Source organism: Cibotium barometz, chromosome 17 (assembly GCF_041138505.1).
Source record: "Cibotium barometz isolate CiBa-2024 chromosome 17, ASM4113850v1, whole genome shotgun sequence".
NCBI classification, from domain to species: domain Eukaryota; kingdom Viridiplantae; phylum Streptophyta; class Polypodiopsida; order Cyatheales; family Cibotiaceae; genus Cibotium; species Cibotium barometz.
In genome coordinates this window covers 45,030,326-45,053,788 of record NC_141062.1, presented here as the reverse complement: position 1 = coordinate 45,053,788, position 23,463 = coordinate 45,030,326, and the positions used below count along the sequence as shown (strand labels likewise).

The window sequence follows — 23,463 nt, the reverse complement described above, 5'->3', positions numbered from 1 at the left end:
ACCTTTCTGCCGGGCGCACCCGCACCTGCGGGAAGATCTTGCCAGGCAGGAGTCACACTTTTTGATCACCGGCATATGGCTCCCAGGGGAACCAGGGTGGAGTATGCATCTCAGTCAGCGAGCAGCTTCTATCCGAGGTTGTGGATTCTGGCACTCTGGTTCAGGGTCGAGCGCAGTGGATCATCCTTCGGGTTGGGGAAGTTCGCATTGGCTTCCTCAACTTCTACGCCCCTAATGGGGCGACCGGGAGAGCTGAGTTCTGGAGCACCATTAGGCAGTCCCTCCCCATGGCAGCCATTGGTGCCTAGGGGGGGATTGCAACATGCTGGAGGATGCAGAGGACAGGATGGGGGGCAGCCAGGAGACCATTCATGGGCCGGAGCTCGCTGCCTGGGAGGAGCTAGTGCTGCAGGTGGGAGGCCAGGATCCGTGGACTCTCTCGGAGTTTGGCAGGATGCAGGGGAGTTTATCTTTCTCACGCTCGGATAGACGGGCCACAGGAGTTAACCTTTCCCGCATCGACAGGTTTTACATTGATGAGTGGGCTTGCGATAGAGGTGGCACTGTGGGTATACTTGCAGGCTCTTCTTTTTCAGACCACTTTCCAGTGCTTCTCCAGATCGAGGACCCTACGAGAGGAGAGCGAGGCCAGAGCGTCCGGATTCCAGATTGTCTCATAGAGGAGCCTGAGATTGCGACCAGAGTTGAGCAGGTCTGGCGGGAGCTTCAGTTCAGGAGAGGATCGGCAGCCAGCGATCTTGACAGGGGTTTGCAGGAGATCAGTAGGATGCTCAGACAGGCTGCCCTGGACCGTCTGGAGGCTTTCAGAGAGCAGGAGAGGAGCCTGCGGAGGAGTCTAGCTTCCCTTCAGAGACTTCAGGAGAGGGATCCTACGAGCCCTTGGATTTCAGAGCAGATGGAGTCAGCTCGCACAGAGATCAGATCCATCGAGGAGAGGAGGGTGGAGTTCCGATTCCATGCTCGGGCATCTTTTTGGACACAGGCTGGAGACAGAGTGACTCGGGATTTCTTTGAGGTGACAGGGCCTCGCTTCAGACGAGAGGGTCTCAGGCGTCTTCGCCAGGCTGATGGCCCCAGGGTTCGGGCGATCGCCACAGATTTTTACAGGGATCTGCTCTCTGCTGAGCCAACAGATGACAGGGTGAGAGAGGCTCGGGAGGCAGTCTGGAGCTTCATGAGACCGGTTGTGCCGGCCCATTTGCAGCACTCCCTTCTCTCCCCCTTCTCGGATGCAGAACTGGAGGCGGCTCTTCAGGCACTTCCTCGGGGCAAATGCCCAGGAGAGGACGGTCTCTCAGTGGCTTTCTTCCAGAGGTACTGGGGTCTCTTGCATAGGGGTTTCAGATTGGCATTCCAGGAGATCATGGAGTCGGGAGACATGCCGGACAGCATGGCAGAGGGGTTGATTCACTTGATCCCCAAAGAGGGAGGAGACAGACTCGAGATTAGACAGTGGAGACCGATCACCTTGCTAGGCACGGCCTACAAGGTCCTAGCTAAGGCGATCAGTAGGCGGCTTCAACCTCACCTTCCGGACATCATCCACTCCACGCAGACAGGCTTCATCCAGGATAGGAGCATCCTGGATAACATCTTCTCTTTCTGGGAGGCTACGGCTTTGGCTAGATTTCGGCAGGAGGATCTAGCAGTGCTCCTTCTCGACTTCGAGAAGGCATATGATCGGGTGGACTGGGCCTTCTTGGAAGGCACTATGGAGAGAATGGGCTTCCCCCCTCAGTGGATCCGTGGGGTCTCTGCACTCTACACATCGGCTCATAGCCAGGTGCTGATACAGGGCGTGCGCGGAGAGAGGTTCCAGCTCTCGCGCTCGGTGCAGCAAGGGTGCCCCTTGGCGCCCTTTCTTTTTCTTTTGTGGCGGAGGCCATGAGCACTTTCTTGACGGCACAGGATACAGGTTTGCGGGGCCTCCAGCTCCCCATCCGCACCTCGGCGGAGGAGCTCCTAGACTCGGAGTTTGCGGATGACATTGCTGTCTATCTTCAGGGAGGGGAGGAGAACCTCCGCCGCTTCGCCTCAGCCATGGACAGGTTTTGCAGAGCTTCGGGCGCTTTGATCAACTGGCACAAGTTGTGTGGGTTGTTGTCAGTTCTGTGCCCCCCCGACTTGGAGGCCAGTTGATGGGTTTCAGTGGCTGGCCCCCGGCACTACAGTGCGCTATTTGGGATGCTATGTGGACATTGACATATCTCCGGAGCAGCAGATAGCCCCCCTTCTTCTAAGCATTCGGAAGAAGCTTCTGTATTGGAGTACCACTCGTTTATCTCTGGCTGGCCGAGTGGTTGTGGCCAACCAAGTTCTGCTTGCTACCATGTGGTACATCACCTCTTGCTGGGCCTTCTCTTGGGCGTGCATTGGCCAGGTGCAGAGGCTCATCAGGAACTTTCTTTGGTCCCGTGGCGACGGGCGGCCCGCCAGGGCCAAGGTGGCATGGGCTGTGATCACTCAGCCGAGGGAGAGAGGCGGCCTGGGCATAGTTGATCCTATTTGTCAGAGCCGAGCTTTGCTTGGCAAGTTGGTGGTTCGTGGCCTCCTACCAGGCGTTGAGCCGTGGAAGGAGTTTCTTGTTTCCAGGATTCTCAGCCGCACTCCTTCTCTTAGCGGCCCCTGGACCCCCAGCATCAGGTGGATCTTTACAGAGCAGCGATCCAGAGGAGTGGGCCTTGGTTTCGAGGAGCGTTTTGCAGCTAGCCTTCTGAGGGCCTGGGAGCATCTGAGGCCGTCACTCTTCCAGACTCCCTCGGGCACCGATGAGGAGCGCCTGAGGCAGCCATTGATCTGGAACCCCTTGATCCGACTTCCCACTGGTCATATGGTTGGATCGCGATCTCATGTGTCGTGGGGCCCGTTGAGCTCCGGCCCAGCCCAGTCCTTAGACGACTGGATATGTTTTCAGCAGCTGCCTCTAGAGGTTCAGGAGAGGAGACTCAGCGGGATGAGGGGCAGAGAGTTGATGAGGCAGGACATTGAGGCGGCCATCCCCCGGGAGTGGCGGACTCCAGTACAGGACCCTCCACCTCCATAGTGGATGGGCGTCTTTACTCGGCATGAGATCCTTCTAGCAGTCTGCGGCTCAGCAGAGAGAGTTGCCCCACTCACCTTCGAGGTGGGAGAGGGAGGCCAGCTTCAGAGGACCCGACTGGATTTGGATGAGTTCCAGGGTTGTATCTTTCAGAGGGTGTGGGTGGTCGGCTTTCATCAGAGACAGTGGCATGTAGACCCCTCACCGGCCTCGATAGGGGAGGACTATCCTTGGAGATTATGGGCTTGGGACAGCAGGCCTCTTATTCGCCTTCAGTGGGATCGAGGCGAGTGGCGTTGGCGAGATCCCTATTCGGCCCCTACCAGCCCAGGCACCCCCTTTTTTCAGTACACAACGAGGCTGGGGCGGCGGATCCAGAGGCACAGGATAGAGGGCACCCCGGCGGCGGCCGAGCATTGGCGGCGACAGGGGCTCTCCCCTGCCTTCCTTAGGGACTTCTGGCAGCGCCTTTGGGACAGCTTCCGGCCCCGGAAGGTGACACTTTTTCTGTGGCGTACAGCGCATAGAGGACTGGCTGTGGGGGCTTGGCGAGCTTTTGGCAGACACCCAGCGTCCTGCCCTCGGTGCGGCCATGCACATGAGTCGCAGCAGCACTGCTTATGGGATTGCCCACAGGCACAGCAGGTCTGGCAGCGCGCTCTCAGGATGGTTTTTGCAGGCTCGCCAGGTGAGACGATGGTGACGTGGGGTGCGGTGGCTTGGGCCACTGACAGCGGCCCGTCCCTTGGATACGAGGACGTCCCTGGCAGTGTGACCATCCAGGTCTCTGACAGGGCGATGGCGGTGGTTCCGACGCCAGACGTCTCTTCGGCAGTCTCCCAGGAGGGGGACGGGCACAGATGGGAGATGATCAGCAGCATGACGGCTTGGCATATATGGAGAGCCCGATGCAGGGAGGCCATAGACCGCTAGACGATTCCACCGGTGGAGGTCATACAGGCTCTCTGGGTGGACATCATTCACACCTTGAGAGGACATGGGGGAAACTTCAGGGCGACTCGGATCGCATGAGAGATCGCCGCAAGGCGTTCCTCTGCACTTGGCAGCTTGGCCCTTTCCTCACCGCGAGGGGCGAGGATGTCACTTGGCACTACAGGCCTCCAGTTTGGCTCTTCTCACCTCCCGCATGTACTACTAGGTAGCCCCCCCCCCAGAGAGCGGCCAGCCACGGGGGTGGAGCTCCGGTGTTCACTGTATATATTATCTCTCCTTGTGAGGTGAGCTTTGTAGCCTTATGGCGTCTTCTCATTGACTAATAGAAGGATCGTTTTTCCCAAAAAAAAAAAAAAAAGTAATCTTTTCCCATCAATCTAAACCTCCAAGCATGGAAGTTGTTCTTGTCAAGCTTCTTGCAACAATATGCTTTATTTTATCATTTGACATCTTTTCTCCAATACAAATTTACCAGCAACAACACTCTTGCTTGACCTGCACAAACACCTATATTCTTTGCAACGGTACTATACTGCACCCAAATTGTCACAACCAGTGACCTCAATTTGCATACATACACCCAATGGAAACTTTGAGAGCTCTTTGCAGTACACAGTGTCTGTACAACCAATCGCCCTTCTTGCAGTTCCAAAAACAAATTTCTGCAGAGATCCAAACTTACCTGCAATGCTGGTGAACGCTTGCGAATTGAAAAACGAAGGTCCAGACGCGTCCGAAACGCGTTTTCGGCTAGAAAAATGTTGTCCAAAGAACTATAGTGGCCATGTAGCTCTTCTCCCACGAAGAAAGCCCCTCAATCGGAGTTCATTTGCTGGTGCCTCCCGAAGAGCTCCCGACAAGGGTGTAGTAGCCAACACAAAGGGGGAAGAGTTGATGAAGCTCTTATCCTCGTACCGCTTCTTGTGTTTCTCTTTCTTGCTGCTCAGCCCTTAGCATGAACCAGGCTCTGATACCATGAAAAGATGCAGGGGAGAAGAGAGCTTGAGCTCTTGCAAGCATATACACACTCACAAAAACCCTAGAAGAGAATACACAAGGTGAGAGGTTGAAAATTCTTCTTCTTCTTCACACAACAAAAGAAGTCTACAAAGAAGATAAAGTGACTAACACACATAATAGAGTATATACAAGCGGTCCATAATGTGAACACGCTAAGAGGAGTGGGTAGATGTGGAGTAGTCGGTGTAGTCCAGCTGTAGAATCTCTGGCGAAGATATGTCGGTGCCAGCTACCAAACCCGCCAGTGATATAAATGTCGAATGGTCATGCAGGCGCCTCGTGAGTGTCAGCTCATGTTGAGCTTGACATCTCAACAATCATCCCACATAATGGGCTGTCTATAAACCTCACCCTGTGATCTAGGAAGCCTCTGTCTCAAAAAAGGTATCATGCTACTCTAGGCTTTGATAATGGCAGCTATAAGTGGAGGAGGAACGTGCCCTATACTCTGCCTCAGTAAACATGAAACGTGAAAAGAGCATCCATTATCCACCACCATGAGATATACAACCGGAAATGTGATACATAAAGGCTCAGTGCCTCGAAGAAATCCTATGACTGCTAACCTTGCAAAGCAAGGCTCTGCACTGTATATCTTGATCTACAATATTTAGCACCCCTTCTTGTCTGGGGCGTATAATAGTCTCCCAAGCCACTCTAGCTATGGTGTCTAGTCACGAGTGTACCATCCAAATCTGACCAAAGAAAGTTACGGACTAGTCTTTGCAAACTGGCCAATGCATCCAAGAGAAAAGCAACAACAGAGATCTCCATACATCTATCACCTGCCCGTGAACGCTCTACATCTAAGTAGAAATGCTCAGGAATACACACATGAGGAGTAGAGCCATGGTATCTTGGATCTCTATTACATAAAACCACTGGGCAACGATCAGATTTGGAACTGCCAGATGCTATGAGTGTATGTCATCCCCTAACAAGAACCCAATCATCAACATAGAAGCAATCTAAGCATGCATAGATGCAGCTTGCATCCCTCCTCCTATAAGACCAAGAAAAGACAAGAGAGGATGGCCTCCTTTGAATGTCATCCTCAAGCCAAAAATCTCTGCCATGTATAGAGAGAATAAACCTCTCCCACGAGGCCCTCTCAAGTGGGTGCACCATACCCACTTATCCTCCTCTTTTGAATATCATCCTCAAGCAAACAACCTATGTTATGTATAGAGATAATAAACCTCTCCCAGAAGGCCCTCTCAAGTGGGTGCACCATACCCACTTGTCCTCTTTTGTCTACAGGTTGCTCAACCATATATTAGTCACCCCCAATGATCCAATGATCAGCATTAGGAAGCAATTCAGTGAGGGCCTCCGGCCTTCCAATTAGAAATCCTCTCCCCTCCATGATAAAGTACATACATGTTCAAAATACCAATGTGTCTCCCACCCTGCATAATGATGATCCATTGCACTCTAGCAAGCAGAATGACACTGTAGTAGACTTAAAGGGGTCTCATTTAGGTAGTGTTTGGGTCTTTTGGTACCATTTGGGTAGAAAAATGTTGGCTCATGGTGGTTAGGATTAGGGTTAAGTGGGAAAACCCTAGCCTTACGTTTTTTGTATACCCCCTTACGAATGGAAGAGGACACACTTGGTTTTTGGCTTATTTGTTCCATTTAGTATTCTGTCTATGGCGTATGCAAGGAAAGATAGGGGCTAACACTCAAATACATACACCACATTTGGTCCTTGCAGTTCCCAACCAAAAGGTGTAACTAGATAGTAACTTGCCAGATTTATAGTAACTTGCCAGATTTACCACATTGGCTTGCATCGAGTTTATGCTCCTGCAAGAGTAAAATGTCCATAGGACCTTCTGTAACTGCAGAGTGAAGCTGGTTCTTGAAAAGCTGTTTTTGATGATGCGGAAAAACACCACCAAGACCCTATATGTTCCATGAGACAATCCTCATGAAGACAAGGACTAAAAGTTGCGACCAGCATTCCTGGTCGAAGAAGAAGGTTCACGTCTCGCATAAGTGAGGGAGGGGAAATTCTTCAAGGAGAGGCCCACCTCTCCTTTCCATTCCGGGGAGAAATCCTTTCCCTTGTCAAGAATGGAAGAAGGGGAGCGTAGTGCAGCATCATCATTACAATCTGACTGCAATGTATAGTGTGACATATCATCATCATTACATTCCAGCTGCAGTGCATCCTCATCGCTGTGACAACCCAATTGCAAAGCATCCTCATCCTATGCAGAATCATCCTCATCACTGTGACAACCCAATTGCAAAGCATCCTCATCCTATGCAGAATCATCCTCATGTCTAGCTAAGGATGCAAAGGTGTTAGGGTGTTCCATTGAGTGCATAGATGCCAGTGTAGGGATGGGGGTCCGGGGATGCCTCACATCCCTAACCATCACCTGCCACTGTGCAATGTGCTGAGGATCAAGCGGCTGTAGGGAAAGACATTTGATGAGCATGTCCACACTACCTCCTAATGCGGCCTCTAAATCTGGGAAAATATGTAGCAAGATGACCCTGTTGGCGACAAATAGAACATTGATGTGCTTTGCTACCAGCAATCTCCATCCTTTGTCGAAAATGTGAGCCATCCGGTCTTTGTAACAAGATGTAATCATCTCATTGATGGAAGCATCACGAGCAAGAACAAAAACTTGTGGTACTTCATTAGAGGTGGCAGTAACCGCTCTGAAGAAGTAGCCGAAGGTAGCCCTAGAAGGATAGGTACTTCCAAGACCTCACCAAATGCAGCTCCTATGGAAGCCAACAGCTTCCAAAAAACCCATGGAAGAGTAGGAAATTTGAGAGGGATCGGAGTAAGGCGTTGATCCTTTGCCACAAGATCAAAGTCCAGCTAGTAACTCGAAGAAGAATAATTTCTGTGGGGCCAAGGGGAAAAGAGTAATCGGCAAGTGCCTCTAGGGAACTCTCCTGAAGCCACTATAAAGAAGCCATACCCCTCCTTAGATGCCTCTCCTGCTCCCGAAATCCCTCCAATCTCCTCTGTGCTGCCTTCTATAAGAAACTGTTGATCTCCCCTAGGCCCACATCCTATGTACACGCAGAAAAACGAACCGCGAGCTCCCCGAACCCTGTTTCGCTCCCTTCCGCCTCTGATCCTTCCTCCGCCTCTGTTCCTCTGCCTTCGCTTCCTTCCTCCATCGCTGCGCCCCTCTTTCCTCTTTCGTCTCTTTCCTCCTTCGCTGCCTGAATCGCTCCCCTCCGCCTCCGCCTCCGCCTCTCTTCCTCTGCCTTCGCTTCCTTCCCCCTTTGCTACCCCCTCCTTCCTCCATCGTTCCCCTCCTCCTTCGCTGCGCCCATCCGCTTCTCTCCCTGCTTTGCCCCCCATCCTCCTCCGCCTCCCCCCCTTGCCTTTGCCCGCCCTATTTCGCCTTTCCCTCCACTCTGTCCGCCCTTGCCCCTGCCCGCCCTTCTCTTTCCTCTCCGCAGCACTGTTGTGCTGCCCGTTCCCTGCCCCTCTTCGCCCTTTCCAGCCTTTTCCCCTTGCTTCCCTCTCTCTCTCTCTCTCTTTTTTTTTTTTTTTTTTTTGCTTTTCCCTTTTCCACCCTCCTTTCCTTTCCTCCGCCTGTATTGCAGGATTTTCAGCATGATGCCATTTCCCTTGATGCCCTGCAGGGCGAACAGGTTTCTCGTACATATGCAGGCACGGTGCAGGGCCTTGGACAAGGGCATGTCAGTGGACTTTCCCGTCCTCCAGCATTATGAGAGGCGTCCTCAGGATCTGCCCATCGTCTTCTTAGATCGGGGGTCAAACCCTCTTCTCTTCCATGAGAATCGTCTCATGGAATGTTCAGGGCCTTGGAGGCTTCCCACCCATGGTAGGAAGCGCCTTCTGAAGGACTAGCTTCACCCTGCTATTTACAGGAAGGCCTATGGACCACCATGCATCTTTGGTGCACAAATATAACTGCATTTGAGAAGATGAAACCGCCTTATGGTCAGTTTTTGTATGCCAAAAACATTCCATTTCCCTAGACATGAACTGATCAATGTCTGAAGAAGACCAAGGGATCAACGGCAAATGAAACTGCACATATGCCATAATGATGGACTACACAATCCGCAAGCGAACATAAAGTGGCCATGTGGAAAGCTTTCAATAGTCCAGCTTATGGAAAAGTTTGTGCAGTACCCATTGCCTTTCTTGTGCGAATGAAATATTCCAACCAATGGGATACCCCAAATGCCGCACCCCACAAACAAAAAATGTGACAGCTATAGAACTAGTATCTTAGAAACCAGCTTATAAACCACTAGCATGAGAGTAACAGGACGCTAGTCCAACAAACATTCACAGAGCTGTTTTTTAGGAATCAATCGCAGCAAACCCTTTTTCCATGATTGAGGCACCTGACCAGAAAGCCAAGCATCATTAATCATGCGGAGCACTACAAGACTCAGGTCATCCCAGAACTTAGCAAAAAACTCAGGAGTAAGACCATCCCATCCAGGGGATTTTGAGCGACCCAAACGAGCCAAAGCAGCCTGCAACTCCTCCTCGGTAAACGTCACCTCCAATGCAAGAGCCTCATCCTCAGAAAGAATAGGGTACACACATCGTAAGAACACATCCCTGGCTGCAATTTCAGCAGAAGAAGAAGGTCCAGGGGCAGCAAACAAATCAGCAAAGTGATGTGTCACGACATCATCAAGCTGTGACTTATTTTCAGTCCAAGTGCCATATGGCCGTTGCACCCTATGAAGTGAATGCATACGTCTTGAAGTGTGAAGGATTTTGAAAAAAGCCTTGGAGGAGCAGCCCTTGTCCTACATTGCTTTATGTCAAGAACGAACTTGCCATTTCTGAAGCTTACGTTTATCATTTTCAGCCAAGCAATGGTGTGCACATCGGAAGCTAGATAGCTCCTCCTCAGTAAGAGCACTTTGCTGACCAATATTAGTAAGTTGCTGCATTTGATACTCTAGTTCTTAAGTCCCCCATATACCACTTACCATAGTCTCTGATGACATCCTGCATGCCCATAAAAAAAACGATTCCATGCCCAATCGGCATCCACAGAAGCATGCAAAACAAGGCAGTCAATGAGTCGTTGTACCATGGACTAAAAGCATTGATGTTTGAGTAGCTATTATGAACCAGCAAGAACCTTTTGCAAGGTAGCGGTACATCATGTACGGGGAGACCAAAATACATCATCATAGATACTAGAAAATGATTAGATAAGCGCAATGAAAAGTCTAGGCTCATGTCACAAGTGAAATCATCAAACTGCACTGCATGTAACATGTACCATCTGCCGAATCTAGCCCAATAGCTAGTGAACGCATTATGATGGAAAGTATGACCAGGGCAACCTGGTATAAGATGTTGCCATAAATCACATGCGTGCAAGGAGTCAAGCATACTACACCAAGCCTGGCGTTCCATGAAAAGCATATGAGACCGATGCGAACTATTGTCCCTTGAATCAGGCGCATTATTGAAATCTCCACAGAGAAAAGCATGTCCTAGCCAAGGGTAGGCAGCCAAACGATGCCACATTTCAGCTCACATAGCAGATGTTTGCGAGGCATAAATTGAAGCAAACTCATAAATTTCCCCATTAATAGTACATTGAATAATCAGTAAACAGCCCTGTGGGTCATTATACGCAACATGTGGCTATAATTCATGATGCACGAGCATGGCAACGCCCGAGAAAGAAGAAGCACCAGCATAAAAAATACGAAAGCCCGCAAAGTAGCCTTCACGGCCTGTGAAGGAGTGTTGATTATGCTCTTGCAAACACACTATATGCGATTTACTGCTATTTACATAGTCCCAAACTAGCCTCCATTTATTTATGTGACAGAGGCCCTAGACATTGTAAGTAATGCATTTGATTGGACTATACATATATACAATCAATATAGTTGCCCTGCACATCAAACTTCCACCTGCATGGCTACACTAGGCATAGGCACTAGTGCCTGACTCCCTGCATCCCCTTGCATAGGTGAAAGCAAGTCAGTTGCCATCGCAACATGTCCCATCTCATACATAGGTTCATCATAAATAGTGCCAGACTTTACTACTGCTGCCCATAATTTTCCAACTCCACGGACTTCAGCTGAAGTAGTGGATGGACCAGAAGAAGTAGAGGCAGTATAGTTGCGAGTAGGAAGAATGCGAGGTTTGGCAAGGATTGTCTTTTTAGGCATTTTCCAAGCAGAAGCATCACCTTTATCGGAGACAGGAGATTGCGTAATGAGCTTGCCCTTTCCCTTATCAAGGGGCTGATCCACTAATGAGGGGGATTTTCCCTTTTGAGGGTGCAGAGCAGGGCTATTTTCAGCCACTTTCGCAGGGTGCATAGAAGCAATAGGCGGCTGCAAAAATGTCTCAGGGCATTCAGACGCCATATGACCAAATTTCTTGCATTTGAAGCACGCACCAACAAACATACCCCATTTTAATTTTAAAAAAGCAGGACCCATCGAGATACCATCAATATGCAACATGATGGAGGGAGGTGTAGCAACATCCGTATCCTAGAGAATGCAAAATCTGTTACCATTCCCATTTATTCGTGGAGGGCATATGACTTTACCAAGACTGCTTTTGCAATCACGGGTAATGCATCTGCCAAACACTTTGGAAAATCAACTACCTCCACCCAAACCGGACATTTACGAGACGAATGAGGCTCTGATAATCCTTCGTTGGTGACCAAGGCAAAACATGTATCATTTGCGGGCCAAAATACATGGGTGACTTTTCCAATAACATTTGTTTGAAGCGCGGCTCAAAACACAATACTTCATAAAATCTTATGGCCTTTTGAAGACGTTAATATAACATTTCATTTCATTTCATTTCTCACACAGGTCACACACACCAACGCCCACACACACACACACACACACACTATATATATATATACATATATACACACACATAAATATATATACACAACCACACACAGTTTTTTTTTGTGAAACCACTGCTTTGGTAAGGATTGTATGCTACATTCATAGCTGCTCCAAAGTGGGGTAGCTACTACTCAGACATTAGAAACGGTGGAAAAACACTTCTAGCTGCTGCTGCTGCTGCTGCTGAGAGGAAAGATCTCTGAGGTCATAAGAATCTCGAAAAGATTGGACAGATTCTATGTAGATCATTGAGCTATCGCCAGAGGTGGCTCCATCGACCACTATGTGAGATCATACGTGAGTTCATTTACTGCTTGACCCTCCATTTGTGTCGGCCCATGGTGGCCTTGTAGGATCCGTGATAGTTTATTCCAGCGTGGGGAGGTCAAGGAGGCCATTAGACTACTATGAGATAGAGATTGGAGAGATACACAGGATGGGTAGCCCAAACCTTGGTCGAGTCAAGCCAGATTTGTCAGGAGATAACAGAGGCATGTAGGAGGAGTACTCCATGCCAGAGAAGCTTTGAGTGCCATACTTGACAACAGATCTGAGTTCCAGTATCACTCTTCTGCTTCATTCTGGGCCCACAAGGGGGATTCAATAAGCAAAGAGTTTTTCAGGACTCATGGACCGCGGCCTTGTTGACATCAGCTTAGGGCTTTGAAAGATTGCTAGGGCTCAGTCCGTACAGCACCAGATGAGGTTTTGGAGGTGGCCATTGAGTTCTCCTCTGCCTTGTTCTTTGTTGAGCCCGATTCTCCAAAGGTCAAATTCACTAGAAAGAGAGTCTAGAGTTGCACTCTCAGTGTGGTCAGAGAGGATATGGGTAGGCGTTTGATGGCCCCTTTTGCAAAAATGGATTTGGCAGCTGCTTTTGTCTCACAGAGTGCACACACTTGTCCAGGTGAGGATGGTCTCTCTCAAGCCTTCTTTCCCCTTTTGGAAGTGGCTGGAGAACCCTCTTCTTTTAGCCTTTCAGAGGATTTTCTACTTTGGCAAGATGCCACAGAGCATGACATCTGGCTTGATTTGTCTCCTTCCTAAAGGGGATGACAAGCTAGAATTGTGCCAGTGGAGACCAATCACTTTATTGTCGAGCACCTATAAGGGGTTGGCAAAGTTGATTTGCGATAGACGTCGCCCATTCCTCCCAAATCTTATTAATGACACTCAGACAAGCTTTGTCCAAGATAGGAGCATCTTGGACAATATCTTCACCTTCTTTGAGGCTGTAGAGTGGGCTCAGCAGAGCATGCAACCTCTCGCCATTTTGTTGTTGGATTTCAAGAAAGCATATGACAGAGTGGACTGGTTTTTCTTGGAGGGCACTCTTGGGAGGCCTGGCTTTCCGTGGGAGTGGATTATAGGGTTGTCGGGGCTTTATCATTGTGCCAACGACAAAGTGACTATTGGAGGTGGTATGGATTATTCTTTTCACTTGCAGCAGTCTATGAGACAGAAATGTCCTCTTGCTCCTTATTTGTTTTTGTTCTTTGCCGAGGCCATGTCTTATTTTGTTCAAGACGGCACTACAGGAATTCATGTCCTGAGGTTACCTTTGGATTTACCTCAGGACCTCCTTGATGCACAGTATGCCGATGATACAGCTCTGTACGTTGAGGATAATGCGTAGGTCATGGAGCATATGCAGGTTGTTCTTGATACCTTTTGGTTTGGCAGCAGGAGAAAAGATCGTTTGGAACAAGTCTTTGGGTCTCCTAAGCGATCCTTTGGCTTCTCCTACTTGGAGTCAACAGTGGGGATTCACTTGGATTGGTCGCGGGCAGACTGCTCGCTATTTAGGTTTCCACATTGTCCCTGACATATTGGCAGCCCAACAGTTTGTTCCAGTGGGGTCTATATCAAACTGCTTACTCCTCCTTGGATTGCAGATCATGCTAATGTGCTTTGGACAATGCATAAAACAGATAGATGGTGGGCTGGTTGTTTGAGGACCATATGGAAAAATGTTTTGCCACTGAGAGAAAGACTGTTCCTTTGGAGACGCATTATGGGAGTTTTGCCTGTTGATGTATTTTTGGAAAAGAGGCACATCGCTATGGCAAGATGTCATTGTTGCATGCTGCGCGATGAGAGAGTGCCTCATTTGCTATGCTATTGTGATTTCTCTAGTGCTCTCCTAGACAGACTCTCAGGGCATCTTCACACGCGATTCCCGGGAGCTCATTTTGGGAAGACATTTTAGCTGTTAGTTCATGTAACCTTGTAGCTTGAGCTGGAGCAACCCGCCAGTCCTTCAAATACTCATGATTCAGCGGAGGCACTAGCTGAAGAGGCTGTAAGTGGGTGCGTATGGGATGCAGAGGTCTGTAGTGCATGCCTAGCCCATACCTCTGGCTTGTTGCTTCTGGGAAGGAGATGGCATAGCCTTCATCATTGACCACATCCGCCACGAAACGTACACTCTTTTGTGATAGGAAGAAAGCTTTCCGTGGTTCAAGAAGGCCTAATGTAGCACGACACAGCAGACTCCAATGTATGCTTTCCAAGTGCATAGTGTTTCCAACCTCCCGTGATGTTCCATGCCATCCTAGTTTCTCTGTTAGCAATTTCCAATCCATGATTAACCTAGAGATGAAGGGGTAGCTTGGGATTTTCCTTGTAAAGTGCCCAAAAACCACCTCCTAGTAGTCGGGGGTCCATGCACCAAATGTGGTGGACTTTAAAGTGGTGCACATGGCTGCTAACATATTGCCTAAGGCTGTTTCTGAGCTGCAAAATCAGCGAGCAAAGTGGCTTTCCTGGCAATGACATGAGTATGAAGGTCGAGAATGTTACACCCCCATGATTACTTGCCGTACATAGCTTGTCCTTTTGCAGAAGTCTGCGGCCTTTAGTATTGTGCTTGGTTTTCCAAAGTATCTCTAGGACATGTACTCATCTAAGTTCTTCTTTGGCCAAGCAAGTAGAGGCAAGAAGACCTGTATACATAGTTTTTCCATACGGCAACCATACGGCAAACACATACGGTTATGGAAGTACGAAAAAAGTATGCCACACGGCACCCTAAATTTAAGGAAAAACATGCTACATATGACACAAAAAACCAAAGAAACTTGAAACTGCAAAGATCTTGGGATTAGAAAAAACATAAACGATGTAGAGCCAGAATCCAAACTCCAGACTTTATATTATTGTAACTTGTTTACATCATACATGTATGATCAATGATGTATCATGTAACATGTTACATCAGTAGGGACTTGGGAGTGTGGAGTGGGCAAATGCCAAAACCTGTCACTTGTAGGCATAGTTTTTTCATACGGCAACCATACGACATACGTGTATGAGTTTGGAACTATGAAATAAGTATGGTTTAAACCTTGGAGAAATTCCATACGTGGGATTTCATACTTGATTCTTAAATTAAAGGGTAAAAATGCCATTTTCAAAGAAGTGAACCATGAGAGACTTAAAATATGTGAAACCCATAATAGATGGTCTATCATGGTTTTCACAAATTGACCATGTCATGACTTTCACACATTGACAATTAATCTCTATGTCTAGAAAAGATGCAAAACATTTTCTTTTTTGGCTCGAGTATGAAAAGTTTTTCCATACGTGACCATACGCATACGGGTATGGAAGTATGGAATATTTTCCATATGAGTATGAGAAAAACTATGAATGTATATATGCAATGAGAATGGAATGCACTATATGGAGTCTAACATGTAAGGGCCATGTGGCCAACTTCCAGTATTGCAATTTAGCATTTATTCTTTGCAAAACCCAATGAGCCTGGAGTTTTAACGACGTGTGCCATGCAAGTGGATAACCCGAATGTCTTACTAGCTAATTGGAGGGAACAAGAGCCCCTGGCCACAAGACACTATGCCAAGCTTGTGGCTTGAGAGGGATAAGCTTGGATTTTCGGCAATTAATTCAGAGACCTGCAGCTATACCAAACAGATCCAAGGTATCCATCACAGCGTGTAGATCACGAGGATCATCTCATGGCATGAAGAAGGAATCATCTGCATATAAGCCTGTGCCACAAAAGACTTGCCGAATGGCAATTGAAGACCACGAAGTGTACCTTGCCGAGTAAGATGATCCATATATAGAAGTAGAGAATGAGTTGCTATAGCATATAATAAGGCACTCAAAGGGCATCCTTAAAGCACGGACTTACCCAAAGACCACGAGTCAGAGAGTTCACCATCAAGAATACATGATGCCTCACTGCCTTGATACAACCAATATACAAGATTGCACATCTTAATTCCAAAGCCCATCTTGCACATGGTCGCCCCAATAAAAACCCATTGCACTGTGTCAAAGGCCTTCTCTATGTCCACTTGCAAAATAAGCACATCTTGTTTTGTATATTTTGCATATTCAACCCCAATGTAGGCATTTGCAATGTTATCCATTATATGTTTGTGCGGGACAAAACCATATTGTGCCTCGTGTAAGCCTACATAAAGTACCCCTTTTACTTGGTTGACCAACATTTTGGTTACCAATTTGTATACTACGGGCATTAGAGTTATTGGCCACCAACAATCAGTAAAGGTCTCACACAGGCTTTTTTTTGGGAGAAGTTTTACAACCCTTCTTTCCATGATTTGGGCATTTTCCAAGTACACCAAGCATCATTTATCATGAAAAGCAACGCATGTTTCAGATCATCCCAGAAGTGCAAGAAGAATTCCACAGTTAAACCATCCCAACCTCGAGATTTCCAAGTGCCCAATTGTTTTATTGCCTCTTGCAATTCTTCCTCCATGAAACATTGTTCCATAGAGAGTGCCTCTTCCTGGGATACTATGCATGAAACATGAGAGAGCAACTGATCCCTGGCGGCCTGAACTTGCGCATTAGGAGGACCTGTAGCAGCAAAGACATGCGCATAGTGGGACTGACAATGCGCACACGGAACTACCTATCCAACCAAAATACACACACATATGCGCGCGCGATCATGTATGTTTATGTATTCATTCAGCAATTTACCATGAAGCATGTATTACTACTTCCATAATGAGTGGCTTACCTTTGTCCAGACAATATCTGCTTCTAACTGCCCTTTCTGTGAAGATGAATCAATGGATGCTGCAAAAGCAGCTGCAATTCTTAGATGGCTAATCTATCAACAGCGAATCTCATTAAAGCAACAACAGTGATAATACTTGCGCTTCCACTCGATCCATTTTGAATAATGTTCAAGCAATACATGCGTGTTTACTCGATACAGTTTGAAAGATGTTCAAGCAATACATACCTGTTGATGGCTCTGCAATCCCCCATAGGGATTGAGCCTGCATTAAGTGGCTTTGTTGATCTGTTGAGCCAGAGGGATGCTGCATTGCCGTGCTTCTTGGTTGTGAAATCCTCTGTTGCTGATGTTGTCGAGCTGAACCAGAGTGCTGCTGCTGTGGCTGCAATAACAAAGACGATTCCCGAATAGATAATGATGAGAAAGCTGGCTGTGGTTGAAGTTGTTGTAACTGAGGTTGTGCTTGTGCTTGTGTCATCAAAGCTGCTATAGAAGTCATTGGATGTTGTTGCTGTTGCACCTGCACTTGTGCCTGTGCCTGCAATTGTGCCTGCCCCTGCTGGACCGCTTTCACTTGGAGCTGCTGCTGCAAAATTTGCTGCTGTTGCACCGACTGACCTGGGAAAGCTTGTGGAAGCTGCAAGTTTTGCAAAGCAGAAATAGCATGCTGCTTTTTCTGAGGCAAAGCTATCTGTTGTTGAAGGCCTGAAGGCAGTTGCTGAATGACTGTTGATTGCTGAGGTAGGGATTGTGGCTGCTGTTGCAAGGTTGGTTGCTGCTGAGACTGAAGGATGGTCTGTTGTTGTTGAAACTTTTGTTTCATTAAATTCTGGATCTTCTGCTGACCTGACAGCCAATGATGTTGCAGCTGTTGCTGCTGTAGTCGTTGCTGCTGCTGTTGTAGCTGCTGCGGCGGCGGCAGTGGCAGCAGTGGTGGCACTGGCTGGGATTGCTGCAGCTGCTGCTGCTGTTGTGGTGCCGCCACCATTTGCTGCTGTGGTTGTGTGCACTGTACAGCCCTCGGATGTGTGGCAGACACCGCAGCCGCCTTCGCCTGTTGTTGTTGCTCATGTCGTGCTGTCTGAAGCCTGTGTGTTCCATGCAAAAGGTTTGTTGCCTGCATGTTTTGCAACGATTGCCCACTATTGATGTTATGAAGAGTGCTTCCATTTATACTCGAAAGGTTGCCCGGAGCATGTCCTATTGTATGTAAAGCTGCAGTTTGCTGGGGAGCATGGCTTATGCTCGAAACAGTTGACGCCATCCCAGAATAGCTCTGTATTCCATTGACCATTAGCATACCGCCAGCCTGAATGGATTGAGGGGCTTGCTGCCATGTTTGAACTTGCCCTAGGCCTGCATTTATACTCTCTGCCTGGTTTTGTGGTGGATGCTGCAAAGCAATCAAAGCTGAAGCCAAAAATATGCAATCAGTACAAAAAATACCAACAGCAATGAACCAAAAATATTTTGTTTAATCTCTCTGTCTCTCAACTGGGTGGAGATGGGAAAGAAGTAAAAACTAATGCTCTAGCAGAACCAAATGGAAATCATGGCAACCATGCTTAAGGACAAGCTATGGGTGCAAAACAGGGCCCTTAAAATGAGAGTCATCAGAATCTCACCAAAGAAAGATGGGGAAACCCTAAGCAAACAAAGGGGATCAAGACATGACGCACTGGAAAAGATAGCCAAGAGAGGCCCTTACTCAGGATACACATTCACGCCTGGACTTCTTGATGAAGAGAGCAACACTTTGCAAAACCAAAATCAACCATCTCACACTAGGACTGACCCCAACACAGGTGGCACACAGGAAGACCTCCATGGAGAAGGTCATGGCAGCCTGTAAGGCAGGGAAATGGGCAGTATACTGAACTTGGACAAGGGTCTGATCCCGACACAGGTGGCACACAGGAAGGCCTCAATGGAGACGGTCAGCCCGTAAGGAAGGGAAGTGGGCAGTATACCGAGATGGGAGAGTCAGCATTACGGAGAGGCATCTCAGCCCTAATAGGGGCGTGGGATCTATGAGACTACACGCATCAAGATGGCAGCCTGGAACTGTAATGGAACTCTGTGGTCAGTTGTGGGAGGCCTCCAGGAGACATTTTACAGGACACAATGTCACCTTCTATATGGAGACACACCAGAACTCGGAGAGGGGATTGCCTCAGGCTCACAGGTGCAGGACAGAACACGCTGCTCTGATACCATTTGTAGGACAAGAGCTGCACAAGATAGAAGCAGCTATGGAGGTTTAAAGAATTCCATCACTGTGCAGCAGCAGTACAGAGCGAAAGAGAGAGAGAGAGAGAGAGAGAGAGAGAGAATGAAATGATATATTAACGTCTCTAAGAGGCCATAATGGCCTATGAGACCAAAACTGAGAGAAATGAAATGAAATGAAATGAAATGAAATGATATATTAACGTCTCTAAGAGGCCATAATGGCCTATGAGACCAAAACTAAGAGTACATTTGAAGCTGGTGTCTCATCAAAGAGAACAAGACTAAAAAGTACAATAAACTGATTGTCCTACAGTTATAAGAACAGAACTGCAAGACTCTGAGATGATACTGAGTAGAAAATACTGGAAAATGTATATCAGGTAGATCCATGCATGCTGATCAGTTGAAGTGTTGCTCTCTCCTTAGATCAAGTATCTCCGCCATGGGGCTGTCTAGAATGGAGAGGTCGTAGAAGCGAGGTAGGCACCTCCGATGCCGAGCAATAATGGCTCTGATCTGGCAATGGTGAGGATGCCGTGGTCGGGATCCTAGTGGGCGTTGCCGACGAGCACGACATAAGATAACTGCTCTATCAATGGTGACTCCCTGGGAGCGTGGTCGGTGATCTGATGGCCCAATGGAGAAAGAGCGAGAGAGTTTTGCACGTCCAATGATTAGCTTTGATTAATTTGATAACTTGCACCAAGTGTATGCTTTTGTAGGCAATCAGCCTTATCTTTTGACTCACACAAACCATAAGTCAGTGACACAAGTCACCTGCGCGGCGGTGACATCGTTGCTTAGCTCACACACACACACACACACACACACACTTATCTACTCATAAGCACATATAAGCACACTTACACGTATAAGGGGTGTTCACACCTATACACTTACATTGGTGGACACACAGGGTGGACACCGGGGAGATGGACATGCACACATATGACTCCGAATCCCAACAAGTGACTCCGGGGATGATGTATGCGTCCCTATTTTGGGCACCAGGCTTATCAGCGGCAGATTGGCAGCGCATAGAGCGCCAACAGATTTTGATGCTATCCATATTGATATGCAGCAAACCATCTGTCCCTCACCATATCATTCAAGCCCAGTTTGCTACAGCACCTATGGTGATAGAGGCCTTATTTCAGATTGTCACATAGATATAGAGGACACTAGCGATGGATTTGTCATGGTTACCATATTGGCGCTATGTCTTCTCGGGTGATAGCGGAGAGAGGGGTGCATCCATTTTGGTAGGCTTCTGTCCTCGCATGGTTTACCACACACGGACTACAGATGAGCCGACCACCCCCATTTCAGTATGACCCAGACTCCCCCTACACTAGGCTCACATGTGGATAGGAACTGGGTAATTAGATATGACTTGCAAGTTGCTATAGTTACACATTCAAGATACATGAATTACCCAAGGGGAGCCCCTACCACACAAGATGCAGCACTATTCTTTTTTTACATCCATCGATTTCAGTCATCAGGGATGAGAGATTTGGCCAAGACCGAGGATTTTTATGCATTGTGGAGGTGTCTCGGGATGTGGGCGACGTCACCACATGTATTCACCTTGAGCATGACTTATCGTTTTTTTTGCGAAAAAGATCCTTCTATTAGTTAATAAAAAACAGCCACGAAGGGCTAGATAAAAACTTGCCTCTATGTACAAGGCGGGGAACAAATAATCAAGAGGTGGCGAAAGATGCACTTCTCCTCCGGCTGGCCGCTCTATGAGGAGAAGGCTATCTCATACCGGGGGGGGGGGGGGGGGGGGGGGGGGGGGGGACCACACAGGTGGTTTGTAATGCCAAGTGGGATCACCATCTCTAGCAGTGAGAAAAGGGCCAGGTTGACAAAGCCTCAAGAAAGCTTCCCACCACTATGTGGTTAGAACCTCCCTGCAACTTCCCCTACTACCGCGGAGGGTATGGATAATGTTGAGCCAAATGTTCCTGATGGACTCCACAGGCGGAGTGTGGGTAACCTCGATGGCTTCGCTACATCTAGCTCTCCATATGCGCTAGGCTACAACGCTGCTGCAAATTTCCCATCTCTGACATGAGCCCGATCTCCAGTGGTCAGTAGATGGGGCTGTGATGACTGGTACAGCCTAAAAGCGGAGGTGAGAGACATGAAGGGCTAGCCCCCCCACCATCCTCCTCATAAGTGTAAATGGAAGGACAACTGTACACGAAAAATCTTATCAATCATGAAATCTGAAAATACACATAAGCATGTCAGATAAAACAAGATGACAAATCTACACAGTACACCACACTAGGGGCCAGAAGATGGGCTGACCCCCCCTTTATGGTTAGATTACCAAAGAGGAGTCTACTTCTAATACAACTTTGCGGATGCCCAGGGTTCACCACTGGCTGCACCTCCTTCTTCCAATACAATATGAAAACAAGAAAACATAACATAAACTGAATTTGCTGACAATTCTCAGCACAAGTGAGCATTCCCGGCACCAAGCACATGCAGGACAATTATGGACAGCCCATAGCACTCCCACATCAGCCCGGGACAACTCAACATCATCGTCTTCTTCCTATCTGGCTCATAGAGCAAGTCGACCAGCTCTCAAAGGCTGTTTACAATAGTCACCCAGCCAACCACAGAAGAAATCGACCAACAGTAGTACACGAGCTTGCAAGCCCCCGGTCAGAAGGAAAACTGTCTAGATGCACATGACCAGCTCTTCCTCTCTGTTTTTATCATCTGTCCAGCCTCTGTTCAAGCTGTAAATCGGCCAGCTAGCAGTGGAGAACATGCAGAAGGGGTCGGCCCGCACCTCCCATGCACCTCTTAGGTTTTTGTAGAAGGCTGTAAACAGCCTGTAGAAGCAGTCGACCAGCTCCCATGCACCAGGAAAAGCAGGCGCCTACCCCAGAACTGGAGTTTTTCTCCCATAATATGGTTTCCTGCTGAAAATAGCCTACACGTGTGCTTTTCTGGTCCAGAAGGGGGCGCCTACCATCAATTGGTTCAAATCTAGCCCGGTGCCCACCATATGGCTGTCACATGTATTAAAATAGTCCTACCGAGTGTGAATACCTTATAAGTTGTCCGGCCACTTATAAGTGTGTGTGAACCTGCACACATAATTATTAGTATATGAAACCATAAAGCTGTAAATTGGATTTTTGGGTACACTTACCACCTACAAAACACATGTAGACCACATGTCAGTCCCAAACAGGTGTGCACATACACGTCCACAGTGTGCCCATGCATCCCTGGTCCCATGGCCAACGCAGGTAGAAATCTCAGGCATTGTCTAGGCAAACAAGACAAGTCATCCAAAGATAAAATCAAAGTCATGCACACACATGATTGCAATTAGACTGGAAGAAACACCCATATGCTCAGTTGTATCCGATAAAATGTCTAGGCCTCATGATCCTTCCGAAACCTTCCTAGAACATAAATATAAAAGATCTCCAAGATAGTTAGTCCCTGAGAATTACATCATGTCAGGCTCCATGAGCCATACATGTACACCATGTCAGGCCCCACAAGCCACACATGTACTATCATGTCAGGCTACACTAGCCATACATGTATTGTCATGTCAGGCTCCATATGCCAAATAGACACACCATGTCAGGCTACACCAGCCATACATGTATGTCATGTCAGGCTCCACATGGCACACATGAACAATAGAAAAAATACATGAACAATAGAAAAAATACAAGCTGTAAGGAATTTTGTGACATTCCCCCCTAGCTTCTAAGCAGTTGACCGCAACTGAAAAGCTTCCAAGTAGGCCTTCAGAAGCTCTGGATAATCCGGAAAATAACCCTCGTCCATCCATAGCCGAATAGTTTTTAAACTTCACAAGATACATGTGCATTAGCTTGCCACCTCCATGCTTGCGCTCTTTATGAAAAACTATCTGCTCAGGTTGCAATACCTCCTCAAGTTCATCCACTTCTAGTGGATCTTCCAAAATTGATTCCATAGGAGGTTGTCCCACATAAGGTCTCAGCAAACTGACATGAAAGGCATTGTGTATTTTCCAGTGATCGGGCAATACCAATTTATATGCCACTTCATTTATTTTCTGCAAGATTTGGAATGGCCCGTAATACCTGTTTGAAAGCTTAGGAAACCAGCCTTCCTTACCTAGCCGCTTCCGAAGACGTGCTTTCTCAAACTTAAGTAATACCCAATCACCTTCCTTGAAAACCACCTCTCGCCTATGTTTGTTAACTGCCTTTTTCTGCTTAGCTTGAGATCTTTCTATGGCTGT

At 47.8% G+C, this 23,463-nt stretch overlaps 1 protein-coding gene across 3 annotated transcripts in view; it reads right to left on the bottom strand.

Moving 5' to 3' along the window:
- LOC147630060 (mediator of RNA polymerase II transcription subunit 15a-like) overlaps window positions 1-23,463 on the bottom strand; it is a 171,217-nt gene that overhangs the window by 121,171 nt on the left and 26,583 nt on the right. For 2 of the 3 annotated variants that reach the window (XM_086811671.1, XM_086811672.1), the window contains exons 5-6: window positions 17,175-18,359; window positions 16,947-17,005 (exon numbers count right to left, since the gene is read on the bottom strand). In XM_086811671.1, the coding sequence (XP_086667797.1) occupies window positions 16,947-17,005; window positions 17,175-18,359 (1,244 nt within the window). The remainder of the gene's footprint in view (window positions 1-16,946; window positions 17,006-17,174; window positions 18,360-23,463) is intronic. The other variant, XM_086811673.1, reaches the window with a different exon arrangement.